At 37.6% G+C, this 19,315-nt stretch overlaps 1 protein-coding gene across 8 annotated transcripts in view; it reads left to right on the forward strand.

Moving 5' to 3' along the window:
- Nucleotides 1–19,315, forward strand: part of LOC139121312 (uncharacterized) — a 130,668-nt gene that overhangs the window by 13,539 nt on the left and 97,814 nt on the right. For 3 of the 8 annotated variants that reach the window (XM_070686092.1, XM_070686090.1, XM_070686093.1), the window contains exons 3-6: nucleotides 2,147–2,189; nucleotides 4,158–4,359; nucleotides 8,932–8,985; nucleotides 12,725–12,834. In XM_070686092.1, the coding sequence (XP_070542193.1) occupies nucleotides 2,147–2,189; nucleotides 4,158–4,359; nucleotides 8,932–8,985; nucleotides 12,725–12,834 (409 nt within the window). Of the gene's footprint in view, nucleotides 1–2,146; nucleotides 2,190–4,157; nucleotides 4,360–4,563; nucleotides 4,660–8,931; nucleotides 8,986–12,724; nucleotides 12,835–19,315 lie in introns of all 8 variants that reach the window. The other 5 variants (XM_070686094.1, XM_070686096.1, XM_070686095.1 and 2 more) reach the window with 2 other exon arrangements.

Raw genomic sequence — 19,315 nt, forward strand, 5'->3', positions numbered from 1 at the left:
GTGCAGTATTTGACCAGCAAATTCAACTCACAAGATGTGACTATTCAGACAGACAGAAACAGAGATGAAAATTTGCCAAGAGATTCAAGTGACTGACGTGAACACACATAAATTGCATGACTTTGCAACTCTGCTTTCGCATTTAGCTGTCACCTTGCAGATCAAACATTTGCAGATCAACATTTACTCAGTACAGAGTGTAAACACTTCCGAGAGTTGGAGGAGAAGTTTGTATGACATGATGAATATGGCCATGTTCGGCTCTAACTTCAGTATTAGAGTCTGCAAATATGGCAGTTTAAGTTGACATAGTATATGTATGTGTAGATCCTGCTGTAGTGTATGAATAATTTTAATCTTTCTAGTATGAGTATGTTCTGATTTGCCAAGAAAAAATCAGAGTAACAAGCATACACAGAATTTTAAGGACAAAAACAGTGGTAGCATTTCAAAACGTTGATTGATATTAGCATACATGTACCAGTACACTTTATAAATTCTGTTCATCATCTAAGGGGACAAATCACTAGCCTTTTTGCTTGTTTTTATCATTAACAAATGATAGATAAATTTAAAACCAGCCATGAACAAAAATGATATTGATATTGATGAGTGTAAGGTATATGCACCTCACTGTGTATTGCACCAAAGTTTACAGTTTGTTCCCAAGCAGCTTGTTGTCATTAGCATCTGCATGCACAGATATTTCTGGCAGATGCTAGAGATTATGACATCTGCTTGTTTTGGTCATTTTGTCAATAAGTAGGGCAGAAGAATGTTTTGTTGACCATTCTTCCAGCATGTTTCAAGGTTCCAATCACTGTACATGTACAATGTACATGTATAATGATTTTGTCTGTGCAAATTTTAACACATGCATCATGGCAGGAGACCAGAAGTGGAAATTTTGGATCTTGTTACACAGATTTGAAACTCAGAATTAGGCTTTCAGATGTTATCCAGCCATCGCTCATTGTGTGGCAGCATTCTGTATCTTCCCGGTACTACACATTGGTGTTTGGTGTTTATGATCAAGGCGAGGTAGCAATTAGCCTATGGAGGCAACAGATCCCTGTGTCAAGAAATCTACACATGGCAGAAAAATGAAATTGTTTGCTTAGGTGATTGATGGCTATGACCATGAGAATTTACTTTCAAAATACGTGGCGTTGAAATGTGAATATGGTCATAGCACTAAGCGTTGATCAATACCAGTGTCACAATAGATGTGAAGCAAATTGAAAAGTGTGAAAAACTTCAGGTCTGCCTGCCTCAGGGTGCACACTCATTGTTCAATTGCAAGGTGATGGTATCGCTAGGGTGAACACCTCAACCATACAAAACTTGAATGAGAGGTAAATAAAAAAATTGAATGAATGAGTTGTCTGGCTTAACAATGATATTGTATTGGTCATTATCAGTGAGATTACCCGTGACAACATTGGACTTTGATTGAAATGGAGTTAGAAAAACAGAGATTTCTTGAGCTGTAGAGTTCAAACTTAAGTGAGCAAGAAAAGACTGGAAAATGACGCTTACAAAATGCTGAATAGGGCTTTCAGCCTTTCAAGCCAGCTCACTGAGCACAGCCATGCATTCTCTCTCGCTGCTGGGTAACATGATCTGCCAACATACAGTATTAAACTACGGTACTTTCTATGTTGTAGTCCTCATCTTTAATGTGTAAATATTGGAGTTAGCTTTGACAGAATTTCTGTAATGTATAAAAATCATGTATTACATTGAAGCACACCTCACATACACATCAACCAGCCAAGTTACAAAAGTTACAATTATCAATGTTGATTCAGCAGGAACAGTAAGATTAATGATATTCCACATTAAGTGAAATTCATTAAAATGATGTTGGAAAATGGCATAGAGAATCACCTCAAGATGATAAATTATAAAAACATGTCCATTCAAGCATAGAGAAGATGCTGTGTTTGCTTTTATGTATTTGTAGATGCCAACTATCAGCTTGAAAGACCAACGTGATAAGGCTTCAGCTTTGTGTAATGAGTCCCTGTGATTCACTCAGTAAGCGGTTTTACATCAAAATTCACAGCATTGAACATTTCTAGTTTGTTTCAGTAGTTTTTCGTGTACCATTTCTTACCGCATCCCGTCTTTTTTTCCTTCACAGATAGCAATCAAATTTATGCCTGGGGAAATGGAAACAGTGGACAGTGAGTATTCTCTAATTTGGATTTCGACTTTTCACCCGAACCGGTATTTCAGTGTATATAGGTCCACTAGCCCTCTAGAGAAACAATAAGACGTATCAAAGTCTGGTGGTGAAACGTTTCAATCAGTTCACACCCATGCCACATAAACTGATCCACACTCACCATTGATAGCAACGGGTCTGGGCCAAACCATGGTGGTGAAAGGGGTAAACTCGGGATCCATGCACAGAAACTGTAGGGATAAGCTAAATCAAACACAATTACTGGCCAGTATACAGTTCTGCATCCACAAGGGAATTTGAATGGTGCAAGAAAATGCCAACTCACACCCTTTCCGATTGGTTATAACCATGCTCTTACAAATTCAAGCATTAAAATTCAAAGCAAAGGCCCTTGGCCAGAACCTAGAGAAATATGTGCTATTATACTTCTAAATATTACCATCCTTTTGACTTGAATCTCCATTGTTAAAACTTGAGAAGTTTGAAAATTTAATCTGGAATATGCTCTGTAACCTTAATTGAATAAGAGATCTGCAATTCAGTCCAAGATTATACGCCTGGTTACTGTAACGTTATGGATTTATTTCCCTTCTTCAGTCAGCTTTCATATCTGAAAGTAAGCGTGACTTTGCAAGACTTTTGTAGAAAGTTTAAGGAGTGTAATATGCTTTTGGTAAATGTACCAAGTGATTAAGGGAAATTACTGTGAAAGTGTTTGACATGATGTTTGCCGCGTAATGGAAAAAAGAGGAAAATGAAGTGACGTCTGAAACATTTTAATTTGATTTTTCCATTTGACTGGAATGTTTTGGACTTCGAGAGTGTTTGCCAATAAAATGGGCGCACTGACTGTTAATAAGTGGCTTCCAATAGCAAAGGTGCCAAGACTTCCGGGAGTGAAAGTGTCCATTATTGGATATTTGAGTCATTAACCTTTTGAATGGAAAAGGTGATCCAGGCTGAACAGGTGGATATTGATACAGCCTCGGAGACCGTTTGAAAATTGCGCTGACGCTTGTTTGCAGGATTGATCGTGTGACAGCAGGTTCCTGTTGAATAGCTTGTATTGACAGTTTGTGTTGCCACTGGAGTACCGCTATAGAAACCCTTACACTGACTAAGCAATGGAGCTGGGCTAAGCCAGTGTTGCGTACACACACACACTCATACAGACTTCTCTATAGACATAGAACCCAGTGTTTGCCTGGTGTAATTCTGTACTTATTTGCGTCTGGCTAATAAATGGTTATTTGTGTCTGGCTAATAAGTGGTTTTTTTGAAAAGTAAATGATTATATAACAACCAAAGATTGTTATGATTCATATCTCTACACCTTTTAGGTTACTGTGTATTATTCACTTAAGTTGTCAAACTAAACTGATGTGAAGACTCTGATAACTATATTTAATGTCCCAGTCAAGATAGAAATCACACTCTGTCTTATATACCTCCATGCAGGGTTCAAATAATTATAAATTATATAATAATAAATAAACTACTAGTTTGTAAAACTTTCATGAGTTTACACTTTCACATGCCGTTCTACTGTGCATGTAAAATGGTCCATGTTACATGCTGCATGGAATTGTATTTTATACAATATCTGGAAAAATATCATAGAAAAGGTCAACAGTTTTAAGAACACAAAGGGAGACTTTAAATTTTATGAAGCGAATTGTACATACATGTACCTGTTATTGTAAAACTGGTTGTCCCATTCCAAGAGAATTGCCTTCACAGTATAAGTACCCTTGTACTGGAATTGCACAGGTGCAGAATCATGTCAATATTCAACACAGCCAAGAATCTGAAATATCCTGCATCTCAGTCGAAATATTTGTGCAAGTCACGTCCTCAATAAACCAGAAACCAATATCAGGTACACTGCAACATTCTTTCTTCTGAATACACCGGGTATAAGATACTTCTTCTTCTAAACATGACATTTTGATCTGTCTTGCGACAGGCTTGGCTGCGGCGACAGAGAGACGCATTCTGACCCACAGCGAGTGTACCTCAGTGAGCAGAGAGTCAAAGTCAAGGGTGTGGCTTGTGGCAGCAGGCACACCATAGTCTGGCTGGAAAATGGCAAGTGCTACAGTTTTGGCAACAACTACAATGCACAGCTGGGATACGATTTCAAAGTTAAAAATTACAAGGAGAACCAGGTAAGACATAGTACTGCCTTCATAAAAATTCCTGTGGATATATTTTTGTAGCAACAGACTACGCAATTTACATCCTCTTCTATGACCACTTTTTTCAACTCTCCAATTGCAATATTTATAATTTAACATAGTAAAGGGAAATATACCCAAATGCCAAAATGTTCCAATGTCTAATGCACTGCTTGCCTTTTTATCATTGTACAGCGGAATTATTACATGTACACTGGTTTCAGTGTGCGTACATCTATCATGCCTGCCTGGTGTAAAAAGGGTAAAACACAGTCTTACACTGTGCGCAAGGTGAAGTCGAATTTTTTCTTGAAGAAATTTTCCTGCTGTAGGCATCTCGAACTTCCATATAAATGTACAGTATTATGTTCAATTGTAAATGGTTGCACTGCAGTAATTGTCCAAGACACATGGAAATGGGATTTCTCGATGTTTCTCTACCAAGGGTTTAATGAGAGTCAGTATGTTTCCTACTAGCACATGTTCATGTTCAATTTGTCTTGTAACTGTTTGTCATAAAATTATGTCAAGACAAAAAGGGGTAGTACACAACCTGTGGATAAGTATGTTGTACTTGTATATATCAAAAATGTTTGTCAGATGTTGGTATTTGTCGACTTTAGGGAGCAAAACTGCCATCGTTTGACTCATGTTTTGCTATCGTTTTTCTCCATGTGAAAAGCCATGTATACTATTCCCTTCTCTCCCCTCCCCTAAAAACATGCAAAGAAATCAGCCTATAGAAATGTACATGTATATAGATATGACCTCACTGACATAACATATGTGGTGGCACACTTGTACATACCAGAATCCATGTTTTCATATTACTCCAAAGACAAATCAAATTTAAAGAGAGGGCAGACTGGGGTACATATTTGGAAAATTTACCGTAGCCTAGCGACAAAAAAATAATGTTGATTTCTGTTCACATGGATGACGACTCAAAGCAATGTTAAATGATGGTAGTGGTGATGTCATCGGTCTAATATGTTCAAGCCTTGTGAAACTCAATTAGCACTGTAGTATTGTACCAATATTTTCTGTGGTTGGATAAAAGCCATTGTGTGAAAAACTTTGTGTGGGGAGCATGTACAAGCAGTAAAAATCTTAAGAATTTAAGATATTGATGTCCCTGATAGTTGCATTTGGAAATCTGATTTGAAAGTGACAAAATGATTTATCCTTTCCCTTTGTAGAAGTTTTAAAGCTATCTTCCTGGTAAGATTAGCAAATGAGACAGGAGCAAGCGTTATGAATCAGTTTGGCTTCTCCTTTAACTGTTTCTCCTCTGTTCAACGGAAAAACAGTTTCGCCAACAGCAGGTGGGGAAAAAAATACAACATTGTAACACAGTGATGATTCCTCAAAGTTGTTGTAGCAGATTATGTATGCGTCAGACTGCTGCCATGCACAGTCCCTCTATCCACCGGTCTGGAAACGCCTATTGTAAAAGGTGTCAATCACCCAGACCGCACAGCCGAACCGCGATACGAGGGCCAGTCACGTGATAATGCATAGCTTGGGTTTGTCCTACATGCAACAGTCCCCGATTGTGTGTACGCTTTTCTCGAATTTTCGCTGTTTTTGGCTCTATTAAGTGTTCTCTGCGTCTATCTACGACACGAAGACAGAAATTATCATATCCTGAAACCGGTGTGTGTTTTTCGTGATCCTTATCCCATCGTAAATGATGATAGTGTGCGATAATTTCTGGGGTTGACCGCTGCGAGTGTGTTGATGTACTTAGCACAAGCAACGGCTGGAATCACACCGGAAAATTTGTGGTCCCTTTCTCTTGCAATGCTAGTAGTCCGTGTCTCCAAATATGATCTAAATATGTTTTCTGTGTAATATTCTGTGAAGTCATGTCTGTTAACTGAACAGAATAGGAAAGACAACTGCAGAAATGCATGTAGATTTTAGTTGTGTGGTCGCACATTTTCCATGCAGCGTCAATATGGCGAACTCTCGATACGTACGCTCGCTCAGGCACGGCTGGAAACACACCGGAAAATTTGTCGTCCATTTCTCTTGCAATGCTAGTAGTCAGTGCCTCCACATATGATCTAAGTATGTTTTCTGTGTAATATTCTGTGAAATTATGTCTGTTAACTGAGCAGAATAGGAACGATAACTGCAGAAATGCACGTAGATTTTATTCGCATATTTTCCCATGTAGCGTCAATATGGCGAACTCTCGATACGTACGCTCGCGCTCAGGCACAGTAAATACCTTTTACAAAATGCTATCATGTCAACACAATAACAAGTTTGGTAATGAACTACTCAGCTGTCGATGTTAATATTCAGCTGATTTTGCCTGTCTTCTTGATTTCGGGCAGTAGTCCGTGACACTTGCGAACAGTGCGTGGCCATTTTGTTTTTCAATCGTGATCATAATGCAACCATAAATTGTGTGGTCCCTTTCAAGCTTTATCTAGAGGGGCAACGTTACCCATTTAATGAAAAAATAAATTGTTTAGTGTTTCTAAAGGGAACAAGTTGTAATGTTTTGTGATATTCTGAAAATAACAACCCACAAACGTCATGTTTTTGAACGATCACATTGGTGCTGTCATAGGATCGTGGGGGTAGCGACATCGATATAGCGGCCAGTTGAACATTGTCAGTGTCCTTTGTTTAAGGTGTGAATCGTGTGTTTGTTCATATCACGGAGTGTCACAAAGAAACCAGCCACGTTTCCAGACCGGTGGATAGAGGGACTGTGTGCCATGTCTGCACCATATGCTTTTTCAGAAAGTCGTATCGTAGGTGCAAAATGTACAGATATACATGTACACCTGATGTAACCAGTTCTCACCCAAGTGTTACAGTGTATGGCCCTTCAAACCATAGGAACATGGGATGAATAGAATAAAAAATGAGATCAGTTGAATTCAATGAAATAACCATGATAAGGAACAATGATTTCCTTTGAATCTTGTATGGTCATCCTGAGTGTGGACTGTCCCCAGACCATCCATGGCCATTTCACTCTTGACCAATGGCAAAGATTATTCAAACCTCTCCTGAACAAAAGTGCAAAACTTCTGTTAACATTTTTCAGACTTCAACTCCTGTCTTTACACATTGCCCCAACTACCAAACCAAATATTCAGACAGAGAACAAAGACCTTAGCCACACTTGCAAGAGAACCTTCAGCTGAATTAACCAGATCATTGTGTGTTGAATCTAAATTGTGTCTCTAACTCACAGTACACTACTTAAATAGTCACACCATCTCATCCAAAACATGTTCTAATAAATAATATGTTCACAGTACTGTTAATAAACTGACAGTGTAGTTATCAGAAAATAATTTTAAGTCTTTTAAATGTCGGTCATGGTAATTGACCAGTTCGCATCTGTGTGTCTTTATCTAGTTTCATTATCATATATATGATATAATGTCCATGAATCCATGTTTTTCATGTTCAAGACCATTTTATCATCCTTCATGACAAATGACATAATGAGATGCTTTTGTATGTATTTATTCCCTGCTGGGAGTCTTTGTTTCAATGCTGCTAAGCAAATTTGTCAGTGCTACATCCCAATGTGCAGTTGATCTGTTTTCTCCGATCTGTACTACTTTATTTTGTTTTCTTACCATGGGATGACATACCATGATAACAGCATATCATTAAAATTTTCAATTTAGTTATGCATGGAAATGTTATAACAGAGTTTGCTAATGACAGGATGGAATAAAGCAATTTCTTGTGGCAATCAGTGCCCTAAAATAAGAAAAACATTGTTCACCTTGTTCTTATAAAATGTGCTGAAAGAGTTATATAAGTGGTGTCAAGGCTTAGTGTACAAAAAAATTGCCCTCTAGTTGAAAAACTAGAATGTCTAACTTTGATAGCATTTTGGATCCAAATGGAAAAAGTATTGTTTGAAGGACACTGTTTTGAGAAACTTCTTTGACTTTTACTGTATCATTTCCAGTAGGAAATGGTATTCTTGCCATACATGTAGTAGGTAGGCTGCTGTGTTCAGTTTTGCTATATCAGTGTTATTATTAGAATTTCAAAACCACTATACAGTTTGTTAATTTACTGTGCAGTTTGTTCCCTGAAAGTCACATATCACTTGTATAGTTTGTTTTTTGAAAGTCATATCAAATGTTTTCAGGAGGAAAAAATTGACAGGAAAATTGCTTTGATGAGGATGAACCTAAGTTGATCATGTACATGTACACAGTTCATAAACAAAGCCATCATTTCTTTCAAATTTCCAACACATTTCCCATGTTTTGTCTTCTTGATGAAGATGTACTCATACCAAATAAAACTGAACTTGGTACCAAATTTTGTCCAAACACCTGACACATTCTGAAGGACAGGATTCCAGCCCTTCAACACTTACTATCACCTAAACCCACAAACATTTGTGTTGCCATCTTTCTTTCCACCATCGTTTTCTCTGTCCACTTTTTGTGCATGTCCATACACTCTTGGCTCCTATTCCCACTGCATCATGGGAAAGGAGCTTTTCTTTTCTTTTCTCAAACCCTGTCTTTCTCTTTTTTTTCATTTTTTTCTCTCCCATTCTAGGTTCTGCCTCATGTGTTGCTGCATCATAGGGATAAGGGCAGATTTCTTGACGAGGTATAATAGTTTAACAAAAAAGCAACCTAACCCAAATTTTTTCTAAAAAGGGGGTCGCAGGGTGAATTTAATTTGCTATAATTTGATTTTTTGGCAGCTGCAACATATTTAGTCAACACATGCAATCATTCTAATTCCCGTGTGTCAGAGTGTTTCACATGGATATTGTTGCAAGTTCACATTCAATATTGAAACCAAAGAGATCAGTCTGAGAAATTCTGCTGCTCAGTACTGTCTTGAATGGCTTCTCACACCTGGGTAAATAGTAACCACGCCTGAACACCAGACTGAAAGACACATTGTTTTCTGTTTTGCTTTTCTCAAGTCTTAGGGAGAGCAGCAAAGCAAATTTGCACAGAAATCTAAGCTAAGAAAACAGTAAAGATCTCAGCATCTTGGCAATATTGTCATCACTTTGAAAATTAGTGACAGCTTCTTTCTTTTAATAGCATAGATGCCATTTTCCGAACTGCATGTCCTCAATTTTAATTGAAAGTTTGTATGTTTGGCAGACACAGAACAAACTGATAGGCTACTCACTAATATTGACTTTGAACTTTAATATTGACGAGATTTTGACCAGTTCACGACATATATGCACTAGCGATAGTGAGTGCATATATGCAGTGAACTGGTCAAAATCGAGTGGTATACCGTTGCTGGGTGTGATTTATTGCTATTATATCATAACAGTATATTGAAATTCTGGCATGGAATGTCAAAACGGATTTTTGCTCAAGCTGAGAGCTCGCGCGTGTGCCAGCCGTGGTATATCGCCAATATACCACGGTTCTTTTCGCGTCTCGACCAAGCAGGTCACTGTATTTGCACCATCAATATACTGGTATGATATAATTTCTTTTACATGAAAGGGGTTATAGCTCTCTTAACTTCCCACTGTCCATACTGCAAATTGAAGACAAAGTGCCTCTGATTTGAACAAATCAAACACCATGCAGTTGATTTTTCACATATTTATTTGTCTGTATAGCCATTTTCGGAGACTAGATCTTTATATATTGCCATGCATTGACAGTTTTGAACTTTCATTTTGTAGTGATAATCATAAAAATGATCTTGGGCATAGTGTGTGATAGTGTCATTAAAGTTCATTATAATATCAAAATAAAGAAAAATTCTCAGTAGCTTTATCATCAATTCAAAGCTTCAAAATTCAGATGGAAAAAATCCTTTTAGTTTCTTTTCACCATTAGCATGGTTGAAAATTGGCTACACTTTAGTGCTGATAATTTTCTGCAAAGTCATGTACTGCAAATACCACGTAAACAGTCATAATAATAATCATCAGGTTGTGTTAGACTGGTTAGGGATACTGCGATCTTTCGGCACAAACCACCCAGGTGTGAGATGAATTAGGTATTGCAAAAATATTTCAGTGCAGGTATAGTTCTGTCGATGACGGCAGTGGTGACTTGTCAACAATGTCGGTGAAACATAACAGCAACAGATCACTAATAACATTTTTTAAGGGTCATGCAATTAACATAGGATGTGTGACTTGGCGTTTCCGAAACACCAACTGGTAATAATTGGTTTGCTGTAACCATGGAAGTATAAAACACATGGTGCATGCTTTGTTTGTTTCATAAGAGCATTATTCGTCATTGCTAACATCCCTTCATTCCCTCACCTCCCTGAGCTAAAGTGTAATGGACTATAGACACCATAGAGTTGGGCCTAACTATTATAGTGGTTGCAGGGGTGGGAGGGTTAGGAATAACATTAATTGTATTAATTAACAAAAGTTTTTTGTCTTTAACCACAGGATAAAGTTTCACAGTGATCATACGTAAGTTAGATAATTAATTCACAATTTTTTTCCTATTTCTCTTTAAGGAGGACTCCAACATTTTGTTGCTATGGACCTCTCAGCATAGCAACTAGAATAATGGGAAACTATTCTTAAAGGAAGGGCTCTCACTAACATGTTAGCATGCTATTTCTAATGGTAACCTTTGAGGTTGCGAGGCCAAAGTATTAATCGGCTAACGAGAATGGTTTTCTGTTGTTTCGTTAATGTTTTTGTTCATCTGCTTGCACCAATTGTAATACGCATGCATTTTCAATTTTGTCATTCGAGTTGCCAGTCGTTGTGCATGTTGTGATTGTTTGTTGTGAATGTGTGTGTTCAGAATAAATTAGAGAAGAAAGCATGTTGTTGATGCCATGTGAACTAGAAAATAAAAACAAATGTCAATGAAAAGGTAAGTGTGCCATATGAGGGCGGTATTTATTCTTGTGGTGTGACAGGAGTTTCTGTGCTCAAGTCCGGTAGCCTCATGGGGGCAGTATTGAAACACCATGTGGATTGTATTTCATGGAACTACAAATCAGCTATTGTGACAGTTGCAGGGGAAGAAAGGCATCAAATAAATCAACATGAGTGGGAAAAAAATCTGACATTCTAAAGCCGATGGATTTGAGGTTGAAAGTGAATGAAGAAATCTGTATGCTAATACAATGTCCATTAGCTACCTTTTAACTTACAATGGTATCATCAGTAGTTGATAGTTCAGCCTGCATAGAAAGACGGCAGCACTATAAGGGCTGGAAAACTAATGTCCCAGTGCCGTCTTAGTCTGTACACAGACGTTTATTTGTCCCTAATGGGCTGGTAATCCCAGTGAGTGTCTACATGGCACCAATGGAAATACTGGGGATTAGCAAAGTGAATTTTCCCCACCATCCCAGTTCATAGGTGATCCCGGGAGACTGTGGAATTAGCGGCACGGCCGACACAAATCCATGTTTTGGTTTCATCTTCCGATTAGCCGCGCTAATCCATATCAATTTCTGGCACAAGGGAGTGATTACACCTCCAGTAAAGGATTGCAACTGAATAGGACACAACATAATTGACAGATTTCATTAACGCCGTCATAGAACATCCAAATCGCACCGGGCTTCCCTTCCTTCCAATTGCGCCTTCCAAATAACGTTTATTTGATCTCCCTGATCACGGTTACATTGCAATATGAATTCTTGGAAATTGGAACCTTCAGTCTGAAATGAGCTCCAAATTCCCTCGAGGGCCAGGGATACCTCATTAGTATTTCTCCCCCACACCTCCTTCCACCACCCACAATGTCCTAACGTAATGGATGCTTTTGATATTTTTTGAAATTCAAAGGAGATTGTTTTGATTCAATATTTCACACTGGTGTGCATGCAGCGGGTTTGATCTACCGAGCAAGGTTACTTCGATGACGTACTATAAGTCATAGCCCATCAGAAAGAAATTTACAAAACACAGCATCTACATCAGCTGAGATACAAATTGTTATTTTATTCTGCAAGAGAAAATTGAGAGAAAAGGTCATCTATAACGGCTACCATCTCCCTCATTTTTTTCATCTTGGTATTCACATTACACCTGGGAAATACTGCAGTGACTTGTTTTGTATATCAGCATTTTACAATGATTTGGAAGACGTTGAGGAAAATTACTAGGGGTTTCCTGTTTCAAGAATCATATTATCAGATGTTCTGTGAAATCTAATGGTAAACTCCACGTCTACTGTAGTGTGCATCTTTACTAATGTAACTAGACAAAGCATGCGTAAGTTGTCCGTAGTTAGTGCTGTTCATCAATAGATAACCCCCCCCCCCATCAATGAAAGATGTGATATTCTTATGTATATTTCATGCTCTCTTCCTCCACATCTGTTCATCACAATGTGTCCAAACTAACAAAATCCTTCATTATTTTCTCTTACAGGTCAAGCCACACTTGTTGCGTACCCTGCAACATCGACACGTGACGCAGGTAGCCTGCGGTGAACGCCACACCATGTTTTTGTTCGACACTGGCACCGTAGCAGGATGTGGGTGAGTGAGCAAGGGGGAAAAATGTGATTGAAAACAAAAGTTGCACACAGCTAATGAAAACTCGTGCCAGGAGCGTGTTCTCTGAAGGTCAGTCTCAGAGAATTCAGATAGATGGAGCAGAAATGTAGTTCCTCTCTTTGATTTTAACAGAAGAACAACGGGGGCCCCGAGGGCGCTAATATACTAAGTGAGGAGTAAGGAACTAGGTCAGCCAGGTAATTTATCGAGGATGGAGGCAAGGGAGCTCTCTGAGATTGCTTTGAAAAAAGGTGGTCAGCAAGGTTAAGTGGTATTCCGAGACTCGCATAAAGTGTTAAAATAATGATGATAGGGAGCGAGTGAGTATGCTGCCATGGCAACACATATTGCAAATTAGCAGGCAGGGAAGCAAAATGATGGAGTTAGTGAGTAGCGGAGCAAGTTCACAAGAAGGTCTTTGTCAGAGTCAGGAGAGGGGGCAGGCGAGAAGTATGCCCCATCTGTGATGAATTATGGCTTTTCATTTTCATCCTGCAAATTCATGTTCATCTCCGTGCCTTCAGGGGATGGCTCAGAGGTCAAAGTACTGACTGGGAGTTAACAGTGACAAATGGGTTATTCTGACAATGATGAGCAACCAACAGTGATATTACTTTATGTATACAACACGCATATGACTCACTGCGCTAAAAACTCTGAACTGCATGTATGTATGCATACTATTAAACGCAATCGCAGGTTATCATTTCAGATAACAGATCACAGAGCTATCCATACTTTCATGTTTAATTGCATCAATTTTATTTGAATTACCAAATGCCACATTCCACAGATATATTTTGTTCATTTTAATATATGAGCCCTTTTAAGAAAAATGAAATGTTGCAACGAAGTTGTAAATGTTTATTATAGATCTTTGATTCTATAGCCTTATGCAAATTTTCACCATTTACTATTCTGATTTCCCACTTTGAATCAAGGAAAGACCCCCACACAAGGAACAGAACATCTATCTAAACATGTAGATATAACAAAGAAATAAATTGGTAATATTTTAATACATTTTTTCCTGTCATTACGCCATGTGTTGAAATTCTGATTGACATCACATGTAATCCAGAGTACTTGCATTCATTCAACTGTCATAGTAGATTTACATTGAATGAGAAATTATCATCCACTGAATTTTACGTATGTCGAGTTGACAATGAGCAATTCCATCTAAAATGTGCTAGGAAATTATTTGTAATGGAAAATCGAAGACACTGATATTGTTACTGAGACTGTAAAAATGCCCATTCCTCAAGTATGGTTCGTTTAATTTAATTATATTGTTTTCAAATTGCATTTTATTTCAGTAATACTAAGATCTTTGTGTAAAATTCTACATGATTGCTAAGTTGGAACTTATTTTCATGCATTTGGCAAAGCACTGGAAAACAAAATCTAACCACTAAATGATACCAATTATGCATGAACAGTTCACAGTATTTTATGGAGTAATAGTGTACACATATACTACAAAAATTCTGCAGATTTTATGGAATAATAGTGCACATATATACATGTACTACCTAGTATATACAACACATTTTATAGAGTAATAGGTACTAAGTATTTTATTGAGTAATAGTGTACATATACACTACATAGCACATACTACAGATTTTACACTACATATGTGTTCTAACTACAGGTATTCTCTTGATAGCTGCATAGAATTATAATAGAATCTGTACAAACTCTGATATCATATTTCTTGAAATATGTCATTTGAGTCTCATACACCACAACGTGTAGTTTTTCTCCGATTTATTCAGAGGCAAATAAATTATATATAAATTAAAAGGATTAAAACCTCCTTGGGAAAACTAGTTTGTCAGCATTGGCAAAATTAATGAAGCCGCAATAAAAAAGCACTTCATTATATTTTTATGAAGGTTTTGAAGGTCAATTGTTACAAGAAATCATTCTGAAGTGGAGCTGCTAGATATAAATGAAAATACCAAAGTGTTATGGCAATAACTTTCAGTACAGGAGACAAAGGTTTAATGACGTTATTCTTTGACCATTAAAGGTGCTCGGTTATCGGTAATAATGAAAAACGATTAGCAAGTAATATCTCAACGCAGAGATTTATGAAAATATGCATTTTTGTTCCTTAGAAATGAGCAAAAATTTGAGTGTGAAATGAGTGGTGGATTGATCGTTTGGAGGATATTAATCCTACAAGGGCAGTGTTGTCAATGCGCAGGGACTGCCTTGTCTTGTCTGGCTTGAATTGAGAGCCATTATTGACTTCATATCTCTCTGCCCTCTGCTATGATATTTCTTTGATATTGGAATGATCTGTTTTGCAGCATAGGACAGGTTTACTCTCCTGGGTTAAGTATAGGCTGGTGTTTAGATATGGAGTGATTACCTCCTTGATTTATTTTACTTCAGTTTTCCCAATTACACAGTCAGATTTCTCAGCCTGAAGTTACTGCATTGACAAATAAAGATAACTGGTTTTAGGCATTTGGTATAGTTTGGTGATTTTCTCAATAGTCGGCTGCATTTATGAAAAAAAAAGACCTTACCCCAAAAAATTGCTACAAAAGGTTTCTCAACGGATTTTGATAGAGTCAAATGTGCTTAATAACATATCAAAAGTCTACCAAAATCTGACCACCGGAAACGCGTCATTTCAAGATGGCGTCCAAGATGGCCGCCATATACTTAAAATGGCCATAACTATACCCCAAAAAATTGCTACAAAAGATTTCTCAACGGTTTTGATAGAGTCAAATGTGCTTAAAAACATAGTAAAGTTTACCAAAATCTGACCACCGGAAACGTGTCATTTTCAAGATGGCGTCCAAGATGGCCGCCATATACTTAAATGGCCATAACTACTTAAATATTAAACCTAGACTAGTGATGTCTGTGTCTACCACCATGTTTTAGTGGTTTAGGAATCCGACTATCATATCTAGATTATAGGCAAGTGGTCATAAGTCCCATAATTTGCATATTTGTACATGTATTAAAAATAATCACTGTCACATTCTTCGTCCAGAACATGTTGCTCATGTGGATTTTCACAATTTCCGAGGTTAGGTAGTAAAGGGAAAGCAACTCCACACATCGTTCATATTTTGGGTGTTTGCGTTTTGTGTATGAAATTGTGTATAATATAAGTGTATGTCATGTTTGGCTGTTTTAAGAAAAGTGTTGCTTAGCCATGGTGAGACTTATCCGTAACTACGTGTCTTGATGTTACTCCACACTGGAGCGGAGAGACAAGTGTGACACTGCGATCCGTTGGCGCTGCATTTCGAAAACAGAGTTTTCTTCATCAGTCGCTTAAAATTCATTCTTGATTGGTGAGACGTGTTGAATGGTTTATTGTTTTTATTTGGTAGTATATTGTTCCACTTACGTTTGGTGTTCAAGTAGGGAAGCTAGAATGTCTACTGGTTATTCTTGTTGTGTTTGTGTAGGTTCGTGTGAACCTGAGTTCGAGCTGTCGTCGCTTTTGTGAAGTCTGGCACTTATAAGTCTATCGCCTATATTTCTGTTCCTTTTATATGCGATTATTGGTTGATTTTGGAATAGTTTTTTTAGTGTTTCGTCTTTTTCAAGTTCACTTCAGTTTTCTGTCAGGGCTTGCTTGATTTTTGTCATTTCGATGTTACGGGCTATATGTTGTTATGAAGACTACTGTATTGTTGGTGGCGTTCTTTCTTTCTTTTTGTTGTTCAAGCTGTCTTTTTCGGCTTTTATGATCTCTTTCTCTGATAATGCATTCTATTTCATTTTTAGCTCATATTTGGTATGTACATAAATAACAAAAACAGCTTTTATGGTGAGTCGGTGGCGTCTGTGTGTCTCTATGTATGTATGTGGGTATGTTAGTGCGGATGTATGTCCGTCACACGCAAAAGCTCCCTTACCGCCAAAGCTATCATCTCAGTATTTGGTGTACAGGGTAGATGCAGGGGCTGAGACGTGACGTTCTTCAAATGGACGTCAAAAATGTGCAAATGAGGTAAGAAAAAGGGAAATCCTGCAAATATGTAGGAGTGGTGGCATGCCAGTGACTGAAACAGGGTACTCCACTGACCTTGAGTCATTTCCTGTCATTGTTTTTGAACTGTTACATATTAACAGACCTGCTCAAACAAAGAGGGACTAGCTGTTTTTGCTATGCATGTTGCTAAAGTTGACCTCCAGTACCTAAAGTTTCAGACGTTATTTACTTTTGTCATTCTTGTTTTTCTGGTTTATATATTTCTTGTTGTTTTTCTGTACTGTGCAGAAATCATTGTCATAACATCAACTTGGAATTTTCCTGCACTGAACAGATAGAAACAACATTTATTGTTGATCTTTGGTACCCATACTGGTATGTACCAATTCAGATCAAATGTGATGGACACCGTATAATTGCGGTATTTTTATATTGTCGGTCTTGTAATTTTTCACTAAATTGTGTGACTTTCTCTGTAAAATCGGTTTCGTTGTTGCATGTTCTGTCAACGAAATACATGATAGCTCTGCTAAAAATAATCTTCAAAAACAACACATTTGAATTAAACGATGAATGCTACTGGCAAATATGGGGGTGCTCTATGGGGGTCTCTCTCGTCTCCGAAAATAGCAGATATTACATTTCACGAGACAGAAATGAGAATAATACAGAAACACAAACAACAAATGCCGACCTGGCTGAGGTTCAGGGATGATGATTTTCTGATTTTCATCGGAACACAACACCAACTCAATGAATTCATATCAAACATCAACAAAATGCATCCTACTTTCAAATTTTCGTTTGAAAGCTCCTCTCAAGAAATCACATATTTAGACCTGACTATCTATAAGGTCGTCGATACAACAAAAAGAACATTCTCAACACCAAGACACACAAAACCAACAGATACATTCCAGTTCTTACAAAGAAACTCATGCCATCCGGCAGCAACATTCAAAGGTCTGATCAAAGGTGAAACATTATGATACATCAGAACATGCAACAACGAAACCGATTTAACAGAGAAAGTCACACATTCAATTAGTGAAAAATTACAAGACAGACAATATGAAAAGATGAAATAGAAGGCATTATCAGCGAAACAGATCATAAAAGCCGAAAAAGACAGCTTGAACAACAAAAGAAAGAAAGAAAGAACGCCACCAAAATACAGTAGTCTTCATAACAACAAATAACCCGTACATCGAAATGACAAAATCAAGCAAGCCCTGACAGAAAACTGAAGTGAACCTGAAAAAGACGAAACACTAAAAACAACTGTTCCAAAATTAACCAATAATCGCATATAGAAGGAACAGAAATATAGGCGATAGACTTATAAGTGCCAGACTTCACAAAAGCGACGACAGCTCGAACTCAGGTTCACACGAACCTACACAAACACAACAAGAATAACCAGTAGACATTCTAGCTTCCCTACTTGTGAACACCAAACGTAAGTGGAACAATATACTACCAAATAAAAACAATAAACCATTCAACACATCTCACCAATCAAGAATGAATTTTAAGCGACTGATGAAGAAAACTCTGTTTTCGAAATGCAGCGCCAACGGATCGCAGTGTCACACTTGTCTCTCCACTCCAGTGTGGAGTAACATCAAGACACGTAGATTACGGATATGTCTCACCATGGCTAAGCACACTTTTCTTAAAACATCCAAACATGACATACACTTATATTATACACAATTTCATACACAAAACGCAAACACCCAAAATATGAACGGTGTGTGGAGTTGCTTTCCCTTTACTACCTAACCTCGGAAATTGTGAAATCCATATGAGCAACATGTTCTGGACGAAGAATGTGACAGTGATTATTTTTAATACATGTACAAATATGCAAATTATGGGACTTATGACCACTTGCCTATAATCTAGATATGATAGTTGGATTCCTAAACCACTAAAACATGGTGATAGACACAGACATCACTAGTCTAGGTTTAATATTTAAGTAGTTATGGCCATTTTAAGTATATGGCGGCCATCTTGGACGCCATCTTGAAAATGACGCGTTTCCGGTGGTCAGATTTTGGTAGACTTTTACTATGTTATTAAGCACATTTGACTCTATCAAAAACCGTTGAGAAACCTCTTGTAGCAATTTTTTGGGGTATAGTTATGGCCATTTTAAGTATATGGCGGCCATCTTGGACGCCATCTTGAAAATGACGCGTTTCCGGTGGTCAGATTTTGGTAGACTTTTAATATGTTATTAAGCACATTTGACTTTATCAAAATCCGTTAAGAAACCTTTTGTAGCAATTTTTTTAGGGTCAAACCATATTTTCAGCCGACTACAATTTTGTTCTAACATTCCATAATTTAATTCTCACCCTGTCAACAGAAAGTTTGCAATAACTTGCAGTTCCTTGCAAAATGTGTTTTCCAAGTACCAGAGAAAAGCATAGCAAATGTCATTTTTTTTCATAATTGAAAGTTGTGAACATCATATTT

Source organism: Ptychodera flava, chromosome 21 (assembly GCF_041260155.1).
Source record: "Ptychodera flava strain L36383 chromosome 21, AS_Pfla_20210202, whole genome shotgun sequence".
NCBI classification, from domain to species: domain Eukaryota; kingdom Metazoa; phylum Hemichordata; class Enteropneusta; family Ptychoderidae; genus Ptychodera; species Ptychodera flava.